Genomic DNA, 18607 nt, shown 5'->3' on the forward strand with positions numbered 1-18607 from the left:
AGGAGAACAAATCTAGCAGGTTTGTTTGCAGCTGTTCTACAAACCTGAACAACTATGTGGAAGATGTTGTTACTACCATTGTCCCATTGTGATTTTTATTTTCAGTCTCATTTTAAATGCGTTTCAATGTTCCTGTATTAGGCATTGAGAAGTCTGACATGACCAGTAAAACCTCTCCTAATGCTAATGTTCCTCCAGCAACCAAATGCTAATTTTGTCAGACTACAAATTCACTCCATCTACACAATACTATTTAATTACAGAAGAGCCTTCCTCCTTCCTCCTGACTCAATTGTTGACCTCCCATTGGAGCTATCACTAACATTTTTAGGAAAAGGTAGTACACCACTGGAAGTTAGCGGGCAAAAATGCCAAAGAATGGTGATGGTGGAATTTTATACATGATTCCCAATATTGCAAACTCAATTTGCATCAATGAAGGATGCAATCATCAGAGGCTGCGCAATGTCTCATAAAGAGGGAGAATAGGTTTGAGACAAATAGAAACTGCTGGAAAAGCTCAGCAGGTCTGGCAGTACCTGTGGAGAGAAATCACAGTTAACGTTTTGGGTCAAGTGACCCTTCCTCAGAACGTACAGTACAAAGCTGTGTGTAAATTGATATCTTAGAAAGGTCACACCCTTCATTCATAACAAAATACCATGAAGAAGTGTGCATTCATGGCATTGAACTCAAGACTTTGTTAAATTTTATGTAAAGGCATCCACTCAGTTCCATTCTGCTTGAACCTCTTTACTCGCTTGAATTGGGAGATACTTTCCCTAGTCAACATGTTCAGAGACATTATTATTACATCTCTAGACTAAATGGGACTTGATCCCAGGCCTCCTGACTCAGAGGTAGGAACTCTACCACTGCACCTGTTGAATTTGGAAGCTGTTGACTTCCTTCATGAATTCTTCAATCAAGCCTGAAGTCACAGCACTAGATAACAATTACTCCATAAGCCATCAATTTTAATTGCAATGGAGTTTATTTTTAAGTTCAAGGTTAGTTTTGCTTATTATCATGTCTCCAAATTCTCTTTACTTATTCTATTGCAGAGAAGCTTTCTATATTCACTGCAAGCAACCACACAGACATCAACTTTTGTAAACATTAGGTTGCTTTATCCATGTCACAGACATATTAATGTCTTTATGTTTATACATTTTTTGATTAAAATTCCTTTAAAAGCACTCAAAGAAGCCCACTTGTGTAACCTGTCTCGTGTCCAAAATCAGTTTGTGAGAAAAGATTTGCGGCTAACCTCAGCACAAGTGAAATATTCTCCTTTATGAATCAGTATTTCAGTTAAAATCTAAATTCCTGCGCTATGAGATGTGAAATGCTGCAACTTGCAACCCGATGTATTCACCTGGAATAATCGTCTATTCAGAGAACTCAATGACTCACAGTGAGAATGTGTCGTTCCTGAAACATTAGCTCTAGTAGGGACTAGTCTAGAATCCTCAATGCATGTCACACCACCACTAATACAAACATCTGATCGCAACATCATTTACACAAGTGTAGGCATAGCTTGCCAATCTTAAATACATAACTTGGCACTCAAAACCTTTGGACATAAATAGCCCTGGTGTCGGTTTATTTTAACCTTTTTACCTCGGAGACAAAATATGCTTATTAAAGGTCTGGATTCATATTAAACTCCATTCATAAATGTCAGCAAAACAGTGGGGATCAGTGGAATACCAGAATACTAAATTTATTCAATAAGTAAGAGACTTACTACTTCATGTGTGCCAAACGCAGGATAAAGTTTTGCTGATGTGTGGAATGCATTATTTTTCCTCCCTATATATATACTGCAATTATAACAAGTATCTGGACAAATATTTCACTTGTTTTCTCTTTTTTTTTAGTTATGTTTTAATGAGAATTATAAAAGGTTGCACAGAGCACCATAAGTCACGTCATTATTTTGTATGGGTTATATTTTGATTACCTCAAGTACTAACTGTTCCCTGATTTCCAACACTCCTTGTTAGAATTAAGTGTTACTTCCTTAGTCAACTTTGGCTTTAAATTCTACTGTTTTCCATGAGAGTTATGCATTTGTAACTGTAGTTTTTAAGGAAGTGATATTTCTAGCCATTGGCAGAAGTACAGATTTGGCTCAAATATGAATTGGCTGCTTTTCTGAAATCCCTACCAACAAACTAAAATGGTCACTTCAAAATGTTGAAAAGGAAAGGAAAAGGAAGATATCTTTGGATGTGGTATTACACATGAAATTGTGGCAATACAAAGTAAGGCCAATTCAATGTGGAGATTAAATAAGCTGGTGATGACAAGTGAGAGAAGTGTGAAAATAGAATCGATACAAGTGAGGACCACGACATTATGGTACAGGTTGGTTGAGGAAAAAGGAAGACACATTAAAATGGATATTGTAAAATAGCGTGGTCTACTTCTCAATCACCCTTAACACCCATCCCCTCCCCTTCTTATTACAAGCACAGGGGATGCAATGCCTGTCGTTATACTTCTCCCATCTCACCATCCTGGGTCCCCAGTGCTTCTTTTAAGTGAAAAAGCAATTTACTTGAGCTTTTTTCAATTTGCTATACTGTATTTGGTGCTCGCAATGCTGTCTCCCTTTCAATGGGAAGACCAAACAGTTTGGGTGACCACTTTATGGAACATTATATGTTGAGTTTACAAGTTTAGGTCCAATCATCCAATCCCTATCATTTAAGTTCTGCAGCCCACTCTTTCTCTACATCTCAGCCTCCAACACAATTTCAATGCAGCTAAATGTGAGTCTGAGGAACAACCCTTCATCTTTACGTTAGATACTTTACTCCCTTGTGGTCTCAATGTGATGTTGAATTCAACAATTTCATATCATAACTTGTGAGCTTTGTTTGGAATGCAATTGTTAGTAATGATTCTGCTATTCCCATTTATACTACTTTACACCCTTTCCTTTTACCATTTAATTATGCCTGCATTGCATTCAATCACAAACCTTCCATTTGTTCTTCATCCCTTAACCTCTTCACTGTCTCTGTTCTCACCTGAAGTTTATACACATCTGGCCTGTCCACAACTATGATGAGGATATATCAACTAGGCTAAATTTTACCAGTCATTTGGAGGTAGACTGGATGGCAGGGAGACAGGCAAAATAAGACAGACTGGCATCAGGTGCCATGTCCTATACATTCCCAACTTCATATCATTTTGCTAGTGGCAAGAGAGACAATGGATGAATGGTCTGCACAGAGTAAACTGAGCCAATTACATGGCCAATGAAAATTCTATGTGGGTATTTTGCCTGTGACTGGGGATGCTTGCCACTGCATGGTGAGACTGTCCAGGAAACCTAATGGCCTGATCTCAATCATCCAGGTACAACTCCAGCAGTGACCACTACTAGGAGGAGTGCTGCTGACCCACCTTTTGCAAGTGGAGTTACCATTCTTACCATTAACAGGGTCAACAGCCCTATGGCAATCACCTTTATTGTCTTCCACTGGCAAAATGTGATCTTGCTGCTGGACGAAGGCTTGTTTTGTCCTGCTTTGAGCGTCTGTTCCTGGACTTTGGTGACCTCTGTCAATAAAGCTTGCTCATAAAATTTCTCTCTCCATAGATATTGCCTGTCGGGCTGATCATTCACACCATTTTCAATTTCTATTTCAGATTTTCAGCATCTGCATTAAAAAAAAATTTCACAACATTTGATCATAAAAATGTATTTAACTATAAACAAAGGCAAGCAGCTCAATTCCAAACCACCTACTTCATAAATAATAATAATAATAATAATAATAATAATAATAACACAAGTAGCCTGTGCTTAGTGTGTATATCTGCAGCTGGTTGTTCTGGACACCATGCTTCAGGAAAGGTGCCCAGTTTTTGGGGAGCATTCCATTTATTAGGCTAAAGCCAGGGCTGAGGAACGTTAGTTATGAGTAAAGACTAGAGAAGCTGGGACTGCTCTCCTTAGAGATGAGCAGGTGAACAGAAGTTACACTCTTCTGCAACCTGGCAGCACTAACTTTCCCAGCTTCCGATCTTCCAAGTCAGTACTTTCTTTATAAGTGGATTCCACTGCATCAAGGTACACCTAAAATCTATTCTGTTCTGGTTTCCTACTCACTTAAGGCAAGGGAAGACCATAAACTATTGGTAGAACTTTGTAGAAATGAGCATTTCTACAGGTCTGTGACCCTACAGCATGGTGTGTCTCCCAACTGGCTAAAGATTTGGAAATTCTGATGTGAACATGCACTCTGCCCCCATAGCTTTCTGTCTATGTATTAACTTGCTGGGTATCTAACTTCATGTATGAAAATTCATGAATTCGTCTTGAGTTTAAAGAAAAAAAACATTACTTTCAGTCAGATCATTTTCTGCCTTGACAGTCAAGGCAAGAGTTGGAGTGAATCACAGAACTCTCATCCCTTTCATTATGGAACAAAATTACTACAAGGTGGTGAAGTGGGAAATCTAATCTTGTGGCTTTAGTGGTTAAATCTGCTATTTTGCATAGCAACACTCCCATGCCTGGTGCACCCAATCCTAATATGTTCACACACTGTTCTATTGATTTTACAGCAAATATTCCCCACTCCATCAGTCCTTTTGTTCTGTCTCATACCTGGGTCTTGCACCTAAGGTTGCTACCAATGAAGACTACAGAAGTTTGCATTGAGGGAACTATTACCATTTGGGGTTGCATTGGCTTTACAGTATGTCCAATGCCTGCAGAACTTGTTAATTTCATAACAGTATCTTACTTCAGCAATAGCAGCGCTAATTATTCAGAAACTACTCAACAACGCTCATTCTAAAAATCTTTCTTTTTGATAGAACTCAAACCTAACGAGATACTGAAATGTTTAGCTGGTTATCAGTGACCGTGCCCCTTTTCAGGTGTTATCTGTGGCTCAGTAGTCGCACTCTCCTCTGTAAATCGGAAGGTTGTGTTTGAGCCCCATTTCAGGACTTAAACATGTTATAAAAGCAGATGTTCATGTGCAATACTGCACTTTGGAGGTGCTGCTTTTCCAGTTGAAACTTGAAGTCAAGTCTCTGTCTATCGTCTTAGATAGATGTGAAAGATTCCTGTACTATGGTTAGCACTGCTGCCTCACAGCGCCAGAGACCCGGGTTCGATTCTCGTCTCAGGCAACTGTCTGTGTGGAGTTTGCACATTCTCCCCATGTCTGCGTGGGTTTCCTCCGGGTGCTCCGGTTTCCTCCTACTGTCCAAAAATTTGCAGGTTAGGTGAATTGACCATGCTAAATTGCCTGTTAGGTGAAGGGGTAAATGCAGGGGAATGGGTCTGGGTAGGTTGCTCTTTGGAGGGTCGGTGTGGACTTATTGGGCCAAAGGGCCTGTTTCCACACTGTAAGTAATCCAATCAATGCCAGGGAATGCTACCCTGTGTCTTGGCCAAAATTTATTCCACAATCAACATTGTCTGTGTTAGCAATCAGGTCATTATCATATTGCCATTTATGGGAACCAGCTGTGTGTAAATTGGAGGCCAAGTACCCTGCATTACAGCACTATCTACATTTAATTGGTAGTAAGATAGTTTTTTGTCATGCTGAGGTCATGAAAAGTGCTATATAAATAGAGTTCTTTATTTTACTTTCTTTCTTTCAGCCTATTGATGATTAATTATAAGCTTGAGGTTATGTGGATTCTCGGTTCATTCCACAATAGCATTTTATCTCTGTGCTGACATGGTGCTATAAGTACATTATCTCTGTTATTTCATGGAGGAAAGGGAAGTAGAAGAATGTAAAAATCTGTTCAAGAAATTACTGGCAGCAAAGCTTGTTGAACAAGTTCTTACAGGTACAATCCATGCCTTTGTTACAAGAGGTTAATCAGAGGCTGTTGGCACTTGGCAAAAACAGTTCACTGTTGTGTAATGAATTTAATCAACCAAAAATGTGTCATTAAAATCTGAATGTTGATTGCACAGTAAAACGCTTCAGTGATGTTTGGATAAACTGATTTGAACCATCCCAGTCTCAGTTCATATAGAATATAGATTCAAGCCATGCAGCCAAACGCAAATTATATGTTACTTTTAGTTTAGTAGTCCAACTCAATCTCTGAGTAGAAAACCTAAATTCTGATGGCCTAATCACAGGTTTTGCCCAAAGAAATTTCGCTCTGCAGCTAGGCTATAGTCACAATGTAAATCCAACCTCAATCTTGAAAGAAAAAAGAACAATTTTACATTCATGTACCATCTCTGAGCTTCAAAATATTCCAAATCACAGTACAGGAACATAGAAATACACGTACGATACCAAGGTATACAAGGCTTTGGACCAAGTGTTGGAAAATAGGATTAGAATATTTAGGTGCTTGTTTTGGCTGGTATAGACTGAATGGGCTGAATCGTCTTTTTGTGTGCTGTGTACATCTATGTCTCTATAATGTTTTAAGTCATTTTGAAGTGATGTACAACACACAGCATCCAATTTGTGCAAAGTAATCCTCCACAAACAGTAATGTGACAATGACTTGTCTATTTAAATGATGTTGGTCAAGGAATAAATATTAGCCAGAATATCAGGAAGAACTCCCCTGTTCTTCTTCACCCGAACAATAGTAGCTTGTTACGTTCTCCTGAAAGGTAGTGGATCTTGGATTAATGTCCCAAGTGCACCTCTAACAGTACAGCTCTCTTATCTGCCCTGGAGTGCCAACAGGGATTTTGTACTCAAGTCAATAAACTGGGACAAAAACAGAAGTTGCTGATAAAACTCTGCAGGTCTGGCAACATCTATAAAGAGAAATTAGATTTAACATTTCAAATCCAGTGACCCCTTCCTTAGAAGTTTTGAGTTTTCCAGCAACTTCTGTTTTTGTTTCTGATTTACGGCTTCTGCAGTTCTTTTGATTTTTGTCACTAAACTGGGATTTGTGGCTGGAACCTTTGTAGGCAGAAACTGGAGTATTTATCAGTCAAGCCTTATGTAAAAGCTAAAGGCAAGATAGGATTGTCAACTCTCACTGAATGCTTGGAGATTTTATCATCTCCTGACTTGAACTGCTACAGCCACTCTCCCTTACCTGAATGGTTAGTTAACAAAAATAGTGCTGCGTGATTACATGACTATAGCTGTTGAACCATTATAGACCAGGATGATCACACATACGATCCTTGGTCTGTGCTGTTAGGTTGGCCCCAGATGACGTTACGAGTTGACCTCAGATTTTCCAGATTAAGAGAGAGAAAATCAGCAAGTCTCTGGCATGCCGAAGTGACATTTGTATGGGTTGAACCCAGGAGAGAAGTGGGGTCAGCTATGACACTGAGAGCAATCAGTCTGTTGAAAATGAAGGTCAGTATTCACATGTACTTCATGGTTGTTCACTTGGACAGGGTAGCAGAGGCCATCAGATCCATGGAACTGAACCCAAACAATGAGCTAGTATTTTCAGGACAGCAGAGAAGACTAGAGGAGATAATGGGAGGAAAATAAAAGGATGTTCTGATCTGACTGAGACAATATTTGCATGCTTGACTGGTCCAGTTCTTTTGTCCCCCAAACTGGTTTTGTTTCCAACGTTTTTCTGTAAAACTCATTTTAAAAAAATTGAATTCAAATGCAATTTCAGAGAATAGCTTTTTCATTCCTAATTAGAACTCACAAATAAGTGGCTCTCAGAAAATGTATCCCTCTCACTACTTCAACACAAATGCTGTTGTCATGATTTCACTGTGTTTAAAAAAAAACTGAACCAATTTACCTTTGGCTTATGTGTGATTTATGCACCCCAATGTGCGAAATGCATGTTTCTTTTTACCTTTTTGGCAAATTTGATTATCTATTCACCTACAAAGGAGGACCTTCTGACAATAACCACTTCAGGTGAGGGTTTGCAAACTCCTGCCAAAATGAAAAAGGGGCAAGGAAGGATTCTTTGCAATCTCCATTTGCTGTAACGAAGTGCTCTCATATATTGTGGTCTTTACTGAGACTGCAAAAGAAAATACATAAAACAGACAATCTATCCCAGCATTTTGCAGCCATTTAAAAGGAGGACTCATTAATGAAGTTTTGAGGAAATATATGGGAACCTAGTTTTCATGAAAAGGGTTATAGAATGCAAATGGACAATGTGGAACGCATTCAGTCATTCCTGGTATGAGCGCTTAGTGGTTAAGTTAATGGAATGTAAATTCCATCCTTGTAAAGTATGCGATAGGAATACCACCAAAGAATGATGAGAGAGATTAGAAAATTACATCTTTTTACAAGGGGTATTCTATAAACGAACAATCCTAACGGTCGCAATGTTGAATGTGGAATCCAGGAAAGCTTTTGAGAGTTAAGACATTAAGTAGGTTACTCATTTCTTTCAATTTATTTTTGGATTGTCATCTTCACTAACCTGCCCATTTCAAGGTACCCTTGTGATGTAGGTGAGGAGCTGCCTTCTTGAATCACTGTAGTTTAACCCAGTAACTGTGTAGGAAGAGTGATAACATTCCATGCCAGGATGGTGGTAGAACTTGGAGGGGAGCTTACTATTTTCCATCTTCCTCTATGTGATAGAAGTCATGAGTTTAGAAGGCGATTTGAAGGCATTTTAATGACTGGCAGTAGTGTATCTGTGCATCACTGCTGACACTGTGCTCTTTTCAGAGAGTCATGTAGGTGTTGTGGGTTAAATGGCCTTTTTTTGGTTATAACATCATTCATTTCCTTTTATAAAATTTCCTATATTTAAACAATTATGGATTGGAAACTAGGCTAGTTTGTGATTTATATGTGGGGAAGGTTATGTCTTGAGTGTTTTTTTGATGAGGTGACAAGAATGATTGATGAGGGAAGGGCAGTGGATGCTGTCTACAGGAACCTTAGTAAGGCATTTGATCAGGTTCCTCAAAGGAAGTTGGTGTAGAAGGTCAGGTCTCAAGGGATCCAGGTGAGCTAGCTAGATGGATGCAATACTGGCTTGATCATAGAAGACAAGGGGTAGCAGTGGAAGGGTGCTTTTCAGAATGGTGATCTGATTAGTAAGGTGTGCATGACACCAAGATTGGCAGAGTTGCAGATAGTGAGGAGGATTGTCAAAGAATACAGAGGATCTACGTAGATTACAGATTCAGACAGGCAAATGGCAGATGGAGTTTAATCCAGACCAATGTGAGATGATGCATTTCGGAAGGGCAAATTCAGATGAGAACTCTTAAGATGGCAGAACTCTTAAGAGCATTGACACACAGAGGGATCTGGACATACAGGTCCACAGATCCCTGAAAGTGGCAGCACAAGTGGATAAGATGGTGAAGAAGGCATACAGCATACTTGCATACATTGACCAAGGCATTGAATATAAAAGATGGCAAGTGATGTTACAAGTTATAAAACTTTACTTAGGCCACATTTGGAAAAATACTTGCAGTTCTGGTTGACACATTATCAGAAGGATGTAGATGCTTTGGAGAGGGTGCAAAGAAGGTTTACAAGAATGTTGCCAGGTCTGAGGGTGAGGGGGTTTCAATTATGAGGAGAGGTTGAATAAACTTGTATTGTTTTCATTGGAAAGACAGAGGGTGAGGGGCGACTGGATAGAGGTCTACAAAATTGTGAGAGGCTTAGATAGGGTAGATGGTCAGAGGCATTTTCCTAGGGGAAAGGTCAAGTAAAGGAGGACACAGGTTCAAGGTGACAGGGGAAAGTTTAGGGAAGAAGTGCAGGGAAATGATGGGTTTATACTCAATGGAGTTTGGAAAGATGAGGGGGGAATCTGATTGAAACATACAGAATACTAAATGGCCTCCACAGGGTAGATGTTGGGAAGGTGTTTCCATTGGTAAGAGAGACTAGGACCTGAGAGCATAGCCTTAGAGTAAAGAAAAGACATTTTAGAACAGAGATAAGGAGAAATTTCTTAAGCCAGAGAATGGTTAATCTATGGAATTCCTTGCCACACAAAGCTGTGGAGGCTGGGTCATTGAGTATATTTAAGACTGAGATTGATAGGTTCTTGAGTATCAAGGGGATCAAGACATGCGGGGAGAAAGTGGAAGAATGGGATTGATAAACGTATCAGCCATGATTGAATGGTGGAGCAGACAAAGGGGCAGCCTAATTTCTGCTGCTGTGTTTTATGGTCTTATGGAAAATGTTTCTCACAGAGGGTAGTGGATGCCCAGAATGCACGGCCAGTGGAGATGGTGGAAGCAGGCATGTTAGCAACAGTTAAGGCGTTTCTTGATAAGCACATGAATGGGAGGTGAACAGAAGGTTAAAAACTGCATATAGGCAGTAAGTGGCAGGTCTAAATAAGGGCTAGGAATTGATGCAGGCTTTGCAGGCCAAAGCGTATATTCCTGTGCTGTATTGTATATCCTTAGCTTGCATTCTCTTCTTTGAATCATAGAATCCCTATAGTGCAAGGAGAAGCCATTCTGCACCCACCCTCCAAAGAGCATCCTAGCCTATCCTTTCCCAATAATCCACCTAGCATGCACGTCCCCGGTCACTATGGATAATTTACTTTGGCCAATCTATCTAACATGCACATCTTTAGACTATGGGAGGAACCCAGAGCACCTGTTGGAAATCCATACAGACCCAGGGAGAATGTGCAAGTTCCACACACACACCCAAGGCTGAAATTGAACCCAGGTCCCTGGCATTGTAAGGCAGCAGTACTAACCAATGAGCTACCCTTCATTCTTTAAATAATTTATTTGCATAGATATCCGCAGTGACTGCCATAAATAATCATTTCTGAAGCTCTTTGAAGCAACTATATAAAACGCTGGTGCAGCCACACTTGGAATATTGTGTACAGTTCTGGTCGCCCCATTGCAAAAAGGATGTGGAAGCATTGGAAAAGGTGCAGAGGAGATTTACCAGGATGTTGCCTGGTCTGGAGAGAAGGTCTTGTGAGGAAAGGCTGAGAGACTTGGGTCTTTTCTCATTGGAAAGAAGGCAGCTAAGGAGGGATTTGTTGGAGACCTACAAGATGATCCGAGGATTAGATATGGTAGACAGAGACAGACTTTTTCCTAGGATGATGACATTAGCTTGTATGAGAGGGCATAACTACAAATTGAGGGGTGATAGATTTAAGTCTGATGTCAGAGGCAAGTTCTTTACACAGAGAATGGTAAGACCGTGGAATGCCCTACCTGCTAAGGTAGTCAACCCAGCCACATTAGGGAGATTTAAACAATCCTTAGATAAGCTCATGGATGATTTTGGGATACTGTAGGGGGACGAGCTGAGAAAAGTCCACAGGTCGGCGCAACATTGAGGGCCGAAGGGCCTGTTCTGCGCTGTATTGTTCTATGTTCTATTTTAGAAGGGCGATGCTAAGAACTGTGCGATGAATCTCTACTGCTGTCCTTCCTGTGATTTTCCATACCTGTGGCAGGAGAATTTCTAAAACTCAAGTCTAAAGGTGCAAGCCAATTTTACTCCAAGTTTTCAGAATTCGCCGTCTCCTGATTTCTGGCAGGAAAGCCACCACAGGGATTCACAGCCTGTGGAAGTAATTTTAATGTCTTTGCCTTTCTGCCTCCATATCTGCCCTTTTATGTCATGAATAGTTATGTTTTCCTCCTCAATAAAAGTAGCGAACAAATATTTTCTCCAGTGTTGTGCAATGGGAGCAGTGATAACCATGTAGAAGCTGCCCTGCAGCAACTCCACAAAGCTCCTTTGACAGAACCTTCCAAGCCTGTGACCCCCATCAGCCTGACATTGTGATCTCCTGGCCTGGCATGCTGGTGTCTCAGTGGCACCTGGCTGTCTCTCAGCCTGGCACAATAGTCTTTTGGCTCAGTGTGGACTTCTGGCCTTGAGGTCATTCCAGAGTGGTCTCCCGGCCTCCAGGTGAAGCTCAGCATGATCTGGAGTCAAGGCCCAACTCGGACTGGAGGCTTGGTATCAATGTGAACCGGGTTGGAAGGACCGGTGTTCTGAACTTTTTATTTCTCTATTTTCTCATTTATTCCTATGATCTGTAATTGGACTTTTTATTTCTAATTTTTTATTCCTAAGAACTTGTACTGAAGGTACCTTGTACCTAAAATGGCACCTTAAGTGGTGTCTTGTGACTTTTCAGTGTACTCATTTGAGTACATGTGACAAGAAAGCTAATTCTATTCAAGTTAAACTACAACAGACACATAGAATCATCACCCTCTGAAAGCTCCCCTCTGGACAACACATTATCCTACCATTCCCTCATTATACTTGGCCTTAAACCTGCAACCCTCTTTCCAACAACATTCCAACCCAGGTGGACTGCAGCAGTCCAAGGAGGCAGTTCACCACCATCTACTCTAGGAATCAGCAATGATTGCTGTCAATGCTAACATCCCATGAATGAGTTTAATAAAAATCTGAATCAGTGGTGCTGGAAGAGCACAGCAGATCAGGCAGCATCCAACGAGCAGTGAAATCGACGTTTCGGGCAAAAGACCTTCATCAGGAATAAAGCCTGATGAAGAGTTTTTGCCCGAAACGTCAATTTCGCTGCTCGTTGGATGCTGCCTGAACTGCTGTGCTCTTCCAGCACCACTGATCCAGAATCTGGTTTCCAGCATCTGCAGTCATTGTTTTTACCTAGTTGATTTTAATAAAAATCTGATGAGTGCCTCAGTTGATTAACTCCCCTGGCTCTGTTGCTGTGCTCAAAACTTAACTACTTCAGGATCTATTTTGATATCGGTAGAGGCTTCATTCACACTTGCAAAAGTCCCAACACCTCTAAGTTAACAAAATTAAAGACTGTAATTGGAAATTTTCTATTAAGTTGGATATGTCATTAAACTCAAAGCATGTAGAGTTCAAGAGCAGAACCAGGGAGAAATACAGCATTGGCAGAGGGAAACAAATAGGAGTGAAAAGAGAAGAGAAAGGTAACGGTGCAGGTTATTTAACTAAATGGAAATGAGGAGTTATAGAAATCAAAGAGGCAGAAAACTAAACACAGTTTTACAGTACTCCCCAGGACTTCACACAACCTCACTGGCACATTGGATAGAGTCATCAGTATGGCCAATTCACAACTAACCTGGTTTACTGTGTCTTATGCGTACCAAAATTTGTTCATTAGGCATGTTAACCTCAATGCCTAAGTTTCCAATATGCAGTACTTTTGTACAGGCTCTGTGTCAGCTTTTGGATGTTAAGTTCATTCATAAAAAATTAATGCTACAAGCAGAAGAACAAATGCAAAATAAATGCAGAAAATCAAGGAGTATTCAAATATTGAAACAAAAGCTCAAAGAACAATGGAGCATGAAGGTAGTGAGAACAGGATATTTGTTTAGCCTGCCTTTCAGCTCAGCATCATCAAGATATGAAGAGGAAAATCAAACACTAGGTATTGGGAATCCACAATGAACAAGTGGTATTTGGTGCACAGAAGATACCATAGTAAGGATGACTTGTAAAATGATTTCATTTATATCCAAACTAGCCCAACTGGTTTTAAGAAAAGGAAGTAGAAATTATTATTTTTAATTTTTTTTCTATTCTCTTTTGATTTTGGAATTTTGCAATTCATTTTCACACTATCCCTTCAGTGTTCAGTAAATGATTTATCCATTGTTCACAGACAAATCGGAGTCGATGAGCAGCAGTGAAATTGCCACAGCAGCATTGGAACAATTCTCCAATTCAGGTCAGTTTAACATTTTAATCTTGGATCATACATCTGCATTCATTAATGGGTAATCAGAGAAGACATATGTCTCGGGATTTGGGCCTTTACAGTAGGGTGGTACCAGATCTCTCTACTGCCTACAAGTGTGGTAGAGGCAAGTTCAACTGAGATATTCAGGAAGACATTATTTGGTTAGAAATAATGTTCAAGGATATTGAGAAAAAGCAGGAGAGAAAAATGCTCATTTGAAAATGAGTGCCGACCTTTGTGATTCTATGTGAGACTCCTCTCTTCAGTCACAAGGCCGTGCACCTCTCCAACACTTAGACAGCTGAGAGATCCTATTTTAATGATGCATCTAGGATGGTTTTGGACTAATGCATAATTGGGCATGACTTCCTGCAGATAGGAGGCACTGAGGTCTTTCTTTGTACATTTGGTGGAAAGCCTTCTTTGAATCAACAAAGTGGAAATACTGCACAGGGAGGAGACCTGAGCTACCAAAATTGGGTGTCAGGACATCAAGTGAGCTAACATTTTGGGATGGATGGGCTTTGAGGTAGCAATGGCAGCCACGGAACTATGCCTGAGTTACAACAGCCATATAGTTGTCCTTATGACTGTCAGTGAGGGGTCATGACAATTTTCAAGTCTCAATATGGGGTAAATGATGGAAAGAATGTGGGAACAACTTGGGTAGGCCTTTTAGCAAGCACAAACAGAAAGGTGTTTCTACAATCACGAAGCAGGCAGGTGAGTTAGGTAACGTAGATAACTAGAATGATGCTGTAAAATAGTGGGTTGGTCCTCTCTGAGTTAAATTATCCAGCTTCTAACTATAGCATGAATCAGAATTGAGCACACCCTGTACATTTGAACCCCAGTCTGCAAATACAAATTCAAAATCTATTTATCTCATTGTTCCATTTTTGCCTTGAAAATGCAGTAGACAATATATTGCATTCACAATTAAAATATTACTGCATTCTGAAAGGTAAGTATGAAGGGCCATCATAATTTGGAGCCTATAATTTAGACATTGTTCACATAAACAAAAGGTGTGCCACATTCATAGTCACTGGCGACAACCTTTGTTTATCACACTGCCTTATGTTCCATCTTTTCAAGTACCCAGTAAAGGCGATACTGAAGCTGCAATTACAGCAACTGCTAGGGTTACCTAACACATGCCATTGATCTCCAACATATTTAATTCAGGAGCACTTAGCATTATAGCTGAACACAGAGTGGAAAACAAAAGACTTTTCCAATGGTTACCTTTCTGACTGATAACCAGGCCTCCTCATAATTCCCTTTGACCTTAAGGCATTGTTGTGGATTGAAAATAGCTCCAGAAACTTCATGGCCCAAAGGGGAGTCACGCCAACTAGTCCACATGCTTCCAACCAAGGCCTCCCCTTCTCATTTGATGGGTCTCCTGGCTAAGCCCCTCTGAGATTTTACTTTAATTCTCCCCTCCATGATGAAGCACCCTTCTGGTTACCTTGGATGTTTGCTCAGCCATTTAAAATCTGTGTCTGAACATTTTGCTGCACTGATCTCACCCTCAACTACTGTAGACTCCAGACCTCCACTTGTTCCTGACATTGGGGGTCTTGAAGCCTGCAGGAAATCGCAGCACATATAGTCCAGAAAAATTATTTGTTACAAGTTAAGCATTATCAGATTTAGAATTATTGAATTGCAAAAATAATTTTACACACCTGAGCTATATTCTGCCAATTCATGTAGCACATTTTCAATCATTTTGGAGGCTACTGTAATTCTACTTTATAAGCCAAAGATAATTTATACTGAAAGTGTGAGACATATTTCAAATATGAACATAAAAATCATTTTAAAAATCTCAATGTTGTTGTGTAATGAGCAGCTCCATTCAGAATTTAATCATTTTAATTTGTGAATGGAACACTTTTACAATATGCATGCACAGTAATTCTAATTACATATCATCCTATGTTTACAAAATACAAAGGCACTCTATTGCAACTGTAGCAGTTGCCATGGCAATACTGTTTTTTTTTCCCCTTTCCTGTCTGCCACGGTTGCCTATATCATAATGTCCCACCTATACAGCATTTGAAACCCACAGTTGATTTGCTATTGTTTACGTTTCAACCTAATTAATTAATACTTTAGCAAATGAAATAGGACTTATTGTAAACAAATCATATTATGAAGCCCTGTGGGGCAAGACTCACGACAATCAACATTTATTTAGTGAAAACATACTATTATCTATGCTGTAGGAGGCATCTCTATAAGTCTCTGTTTTCAAGAGTCCATTACATTATCTAATTGCTTGGTTTTCATTTACAGCTAATAGCAGTGATCTCAGTAAAAGGCAACCACACCAGTTTTCGCCCCAGATTTATACTTCAAAGTAAGTGTATTGTACAAAATGTTAAATTTTAATCTAGATAATGCAGTGTAACTTAAATTCTTAATCATTGTATTAATGTTTCTATTGCTATCTTTGCTGCTGAAGACAGAGTAATTACATCTGTGATGTGACCCATTCTGTGATGACCCACTTTAAATTTATTAAACAATGAGAGATTTAAAAGTATCAGATCATGTGAGTACATGTATGGAAGCCAAGAATTACAGAGCTGACACCATGTAACTGGGATCCACAAGAGTTAATTTCATCTTCTTCATCTGGGCAGTAATCTAACAGTGTACATGTAGCACCCATCCAATTTTCATTGCTATAGACTAAGAAAACTGAGAATTTATGATGGCCCAATTATCTTGTCCAATGGTTGCTCGCCATCTTATTAAAACATGATCATTCATCAGTTAACAAAGCATAAATAAATAATTATTCAATTGCCACCTAACTGTTAACTTGTATTCTATTTTCTGAATAAAGATTACTTGGCTGGTCATACATTTCTATTAGAGTTTATTTTTGTCAATAGCTTGTCTTAGTTCTGAAGTTTGTATTTCAGACCATCTCTGAACAATTGACCCATTAACATTAGGTGACCATTTAGGAACTTAGACCAGAATTTCTGCTCCCATATAAGGAGCACAAAGTCAGGAAAAATCCCAAAGTCCATAATCCTGACTAAAGAGAAGGTGCACTGCACACGGTCTAGTGTTGGTTCTGGCAAAGTGTGTGATAACTGAAGTCAGGCCTAATGCCACCGGAAACAGGTTGAGGTAACCACAGATGCTGTCAGGTGTCAAGGTTATTTCAGGAAAATAATAAAACAAAAGACATTCCTCCAGCCTTCAACCCCCTCAGCCTCCCCCACTCACTCCACATATCCACCATGTCAATATGAGCCCCTCGCTACATGTCCACAACTCCTGATATCCTCTAGGCTAACCTATGCTCCCCTCACACATGGCTACTCACACCTTTAGTGGCAGCCCGTGGTCCCTCATGTATTCTTTGTCAACCTGCACTATTCTATCCATCCAATACCATGATACTTTTTAGTGCCTGTACTAATGTAGCCTCAACTAATACTTCCCTCTCATGATTCTCTTTCTCTATTCTATTCTTTACCAGCTCACACAGCATGAAGAGACCTCAGGATTCATACTGAGATGAAAAATACTTAACTGTCTATTAATGACATCACTATCTTAAAATAACCACTTGCAATGATAAAAACCCATTTATTACATTTAACCTCCTTCAACTACTTAATCCATTATAAAAACAAATACATGAATTCATCAATCCATTTCAAAAACTTTGCAAGCATTTAGAACTGAAGTTCAAACTGTAAAGCAACAGGCACTCGACTCTGATAATTACAGGTTGTGAAATCAGATGTTCAGCACAAATCCTTTAAAAATAGTTCTGGGACTTATGTAAGCAGCATGAAGTGGCAAATGCAACTTTATTACATTGCAGAGATTTTAATTGTCAAGACATTAAAAGATGGGAGATTTAGGTGTCTTGATAGCTTGACAGTTCCAATGTATTTCACAATTCCTTTGGCAGCTTGACAGTTATCATGAAAGCTTGATTTTTTTTCCATGATCACTTGACAGCTGACAGTTCCAAAAGAGTTACACAGATTTTTTTTTTGTCATCCTAAAGGGTACCTTACCTCCCCTGAAGTAGTCTACCACTCCAAAGAACTTCAGTAGTGTTAGACATTCTCCTGAAAAGTATAGAGCCTGCAAGTCATGTTCTGGACATCCCACTAATGAAGGCAGCTGCTGTTTAACTGTGCCCTGGGTTTATGAGTCAAAGACGGCCAAAGTACAACTGCTCCTGTTCCTTTGCCACTCTCCTCCTTTCCCCAGTGAAAATAATAGTAACTGGGTTTGAGGCCTGAACTTCTGGAATCTGGGTTCCAGCACTATGTTGGCTAAGATCCTCAGAGGATGATGTAACCATCTCCTTCTTTACAAAACTTCAAGCCTCAGTCTGCAGGTTTTAAACATCGGCACAAATGTAATCAATTTATGGAGACAAAAATCATAGAATGGTTACAACACAGAATGAGGCCATTCAGTCTATTGTGTCTGTGCTGTCTCGCTGCAAAAGCAACTCATCTAATGCCACTCTGCCAGTTTATCAGTGCAGCTCTACAAAGCTTTTTCTCTTCACATAATGATCCAGTTTATGTTCGTAAACCATGATTGAATCTGACTCCACCACAGATGCGAACCTTGGTTTTTGTTCCTGCATTGGGTGCTTTGAGGTTGGTTCCTCAAACCCAATCTTTTAAAATGGCTCCTTGTATTTCTGGTGGGAAGGTTGGACTGGGACCGCCATGAAGAGTGTAAGAGGCTGCTACTTTCTGAAGTGGGTTTTCTACCAGCCCATCTAAGGAACCAGCATTGTCATCAAAGGTTAAAAATAAAATATAAGACTAAAAACCTCTCTCTCCAGCTCAGTCCAATATGCTTTCCATGCCGCAAGCTTTCCTCCCTAGACTGCTCCACCAATCCACATATTCTCTCATAACCC

The 18607-nt window shown here is 39.8% G+C and overlaps 1 protein-coding gene across 1 annotated transcript in view; it reads left to right on the forward strand.

Moving 5' to 3' along the window:
* The window catches only part of LOC132822978 (eyes absent homolog 1-like), a 259480-nt gene that overhangs the window by 82521 nt on the left and 158352 nt on the right, over positions 1-18607 (forward strand). Inside the window, exons 3-4 of the mRNA XM_060836459.1 lie at positions 13597-13662; positions 15985-16048. Coding sequence (XP_060692442.1) covers positions 13597-13662; positions 15985-16048 — 130 coding nt within the window. The remainder of the gene's footprint in view (positions 1-13596; positions 13663-15984; positions 16049-18607) is intronic.

This window comes from Hemiscyllium ocellatum, chromosome 15 (assembly GCF_020745735.1).
Source record: "Hemiscyllium ocellatum isolate sHemOce1 chromosome 15, sHemOce1.pat.X.cur, whole genome shotgun sequence".
NCBI classification, from domain to species: domain Eukaryota; kingdom Metazoa; phylum Chordata; class Chondrichthyes; order Orectolobiformes; family Hemiscylliidae; genus Hemiscyllium; species Hemiscyllium ocellatum.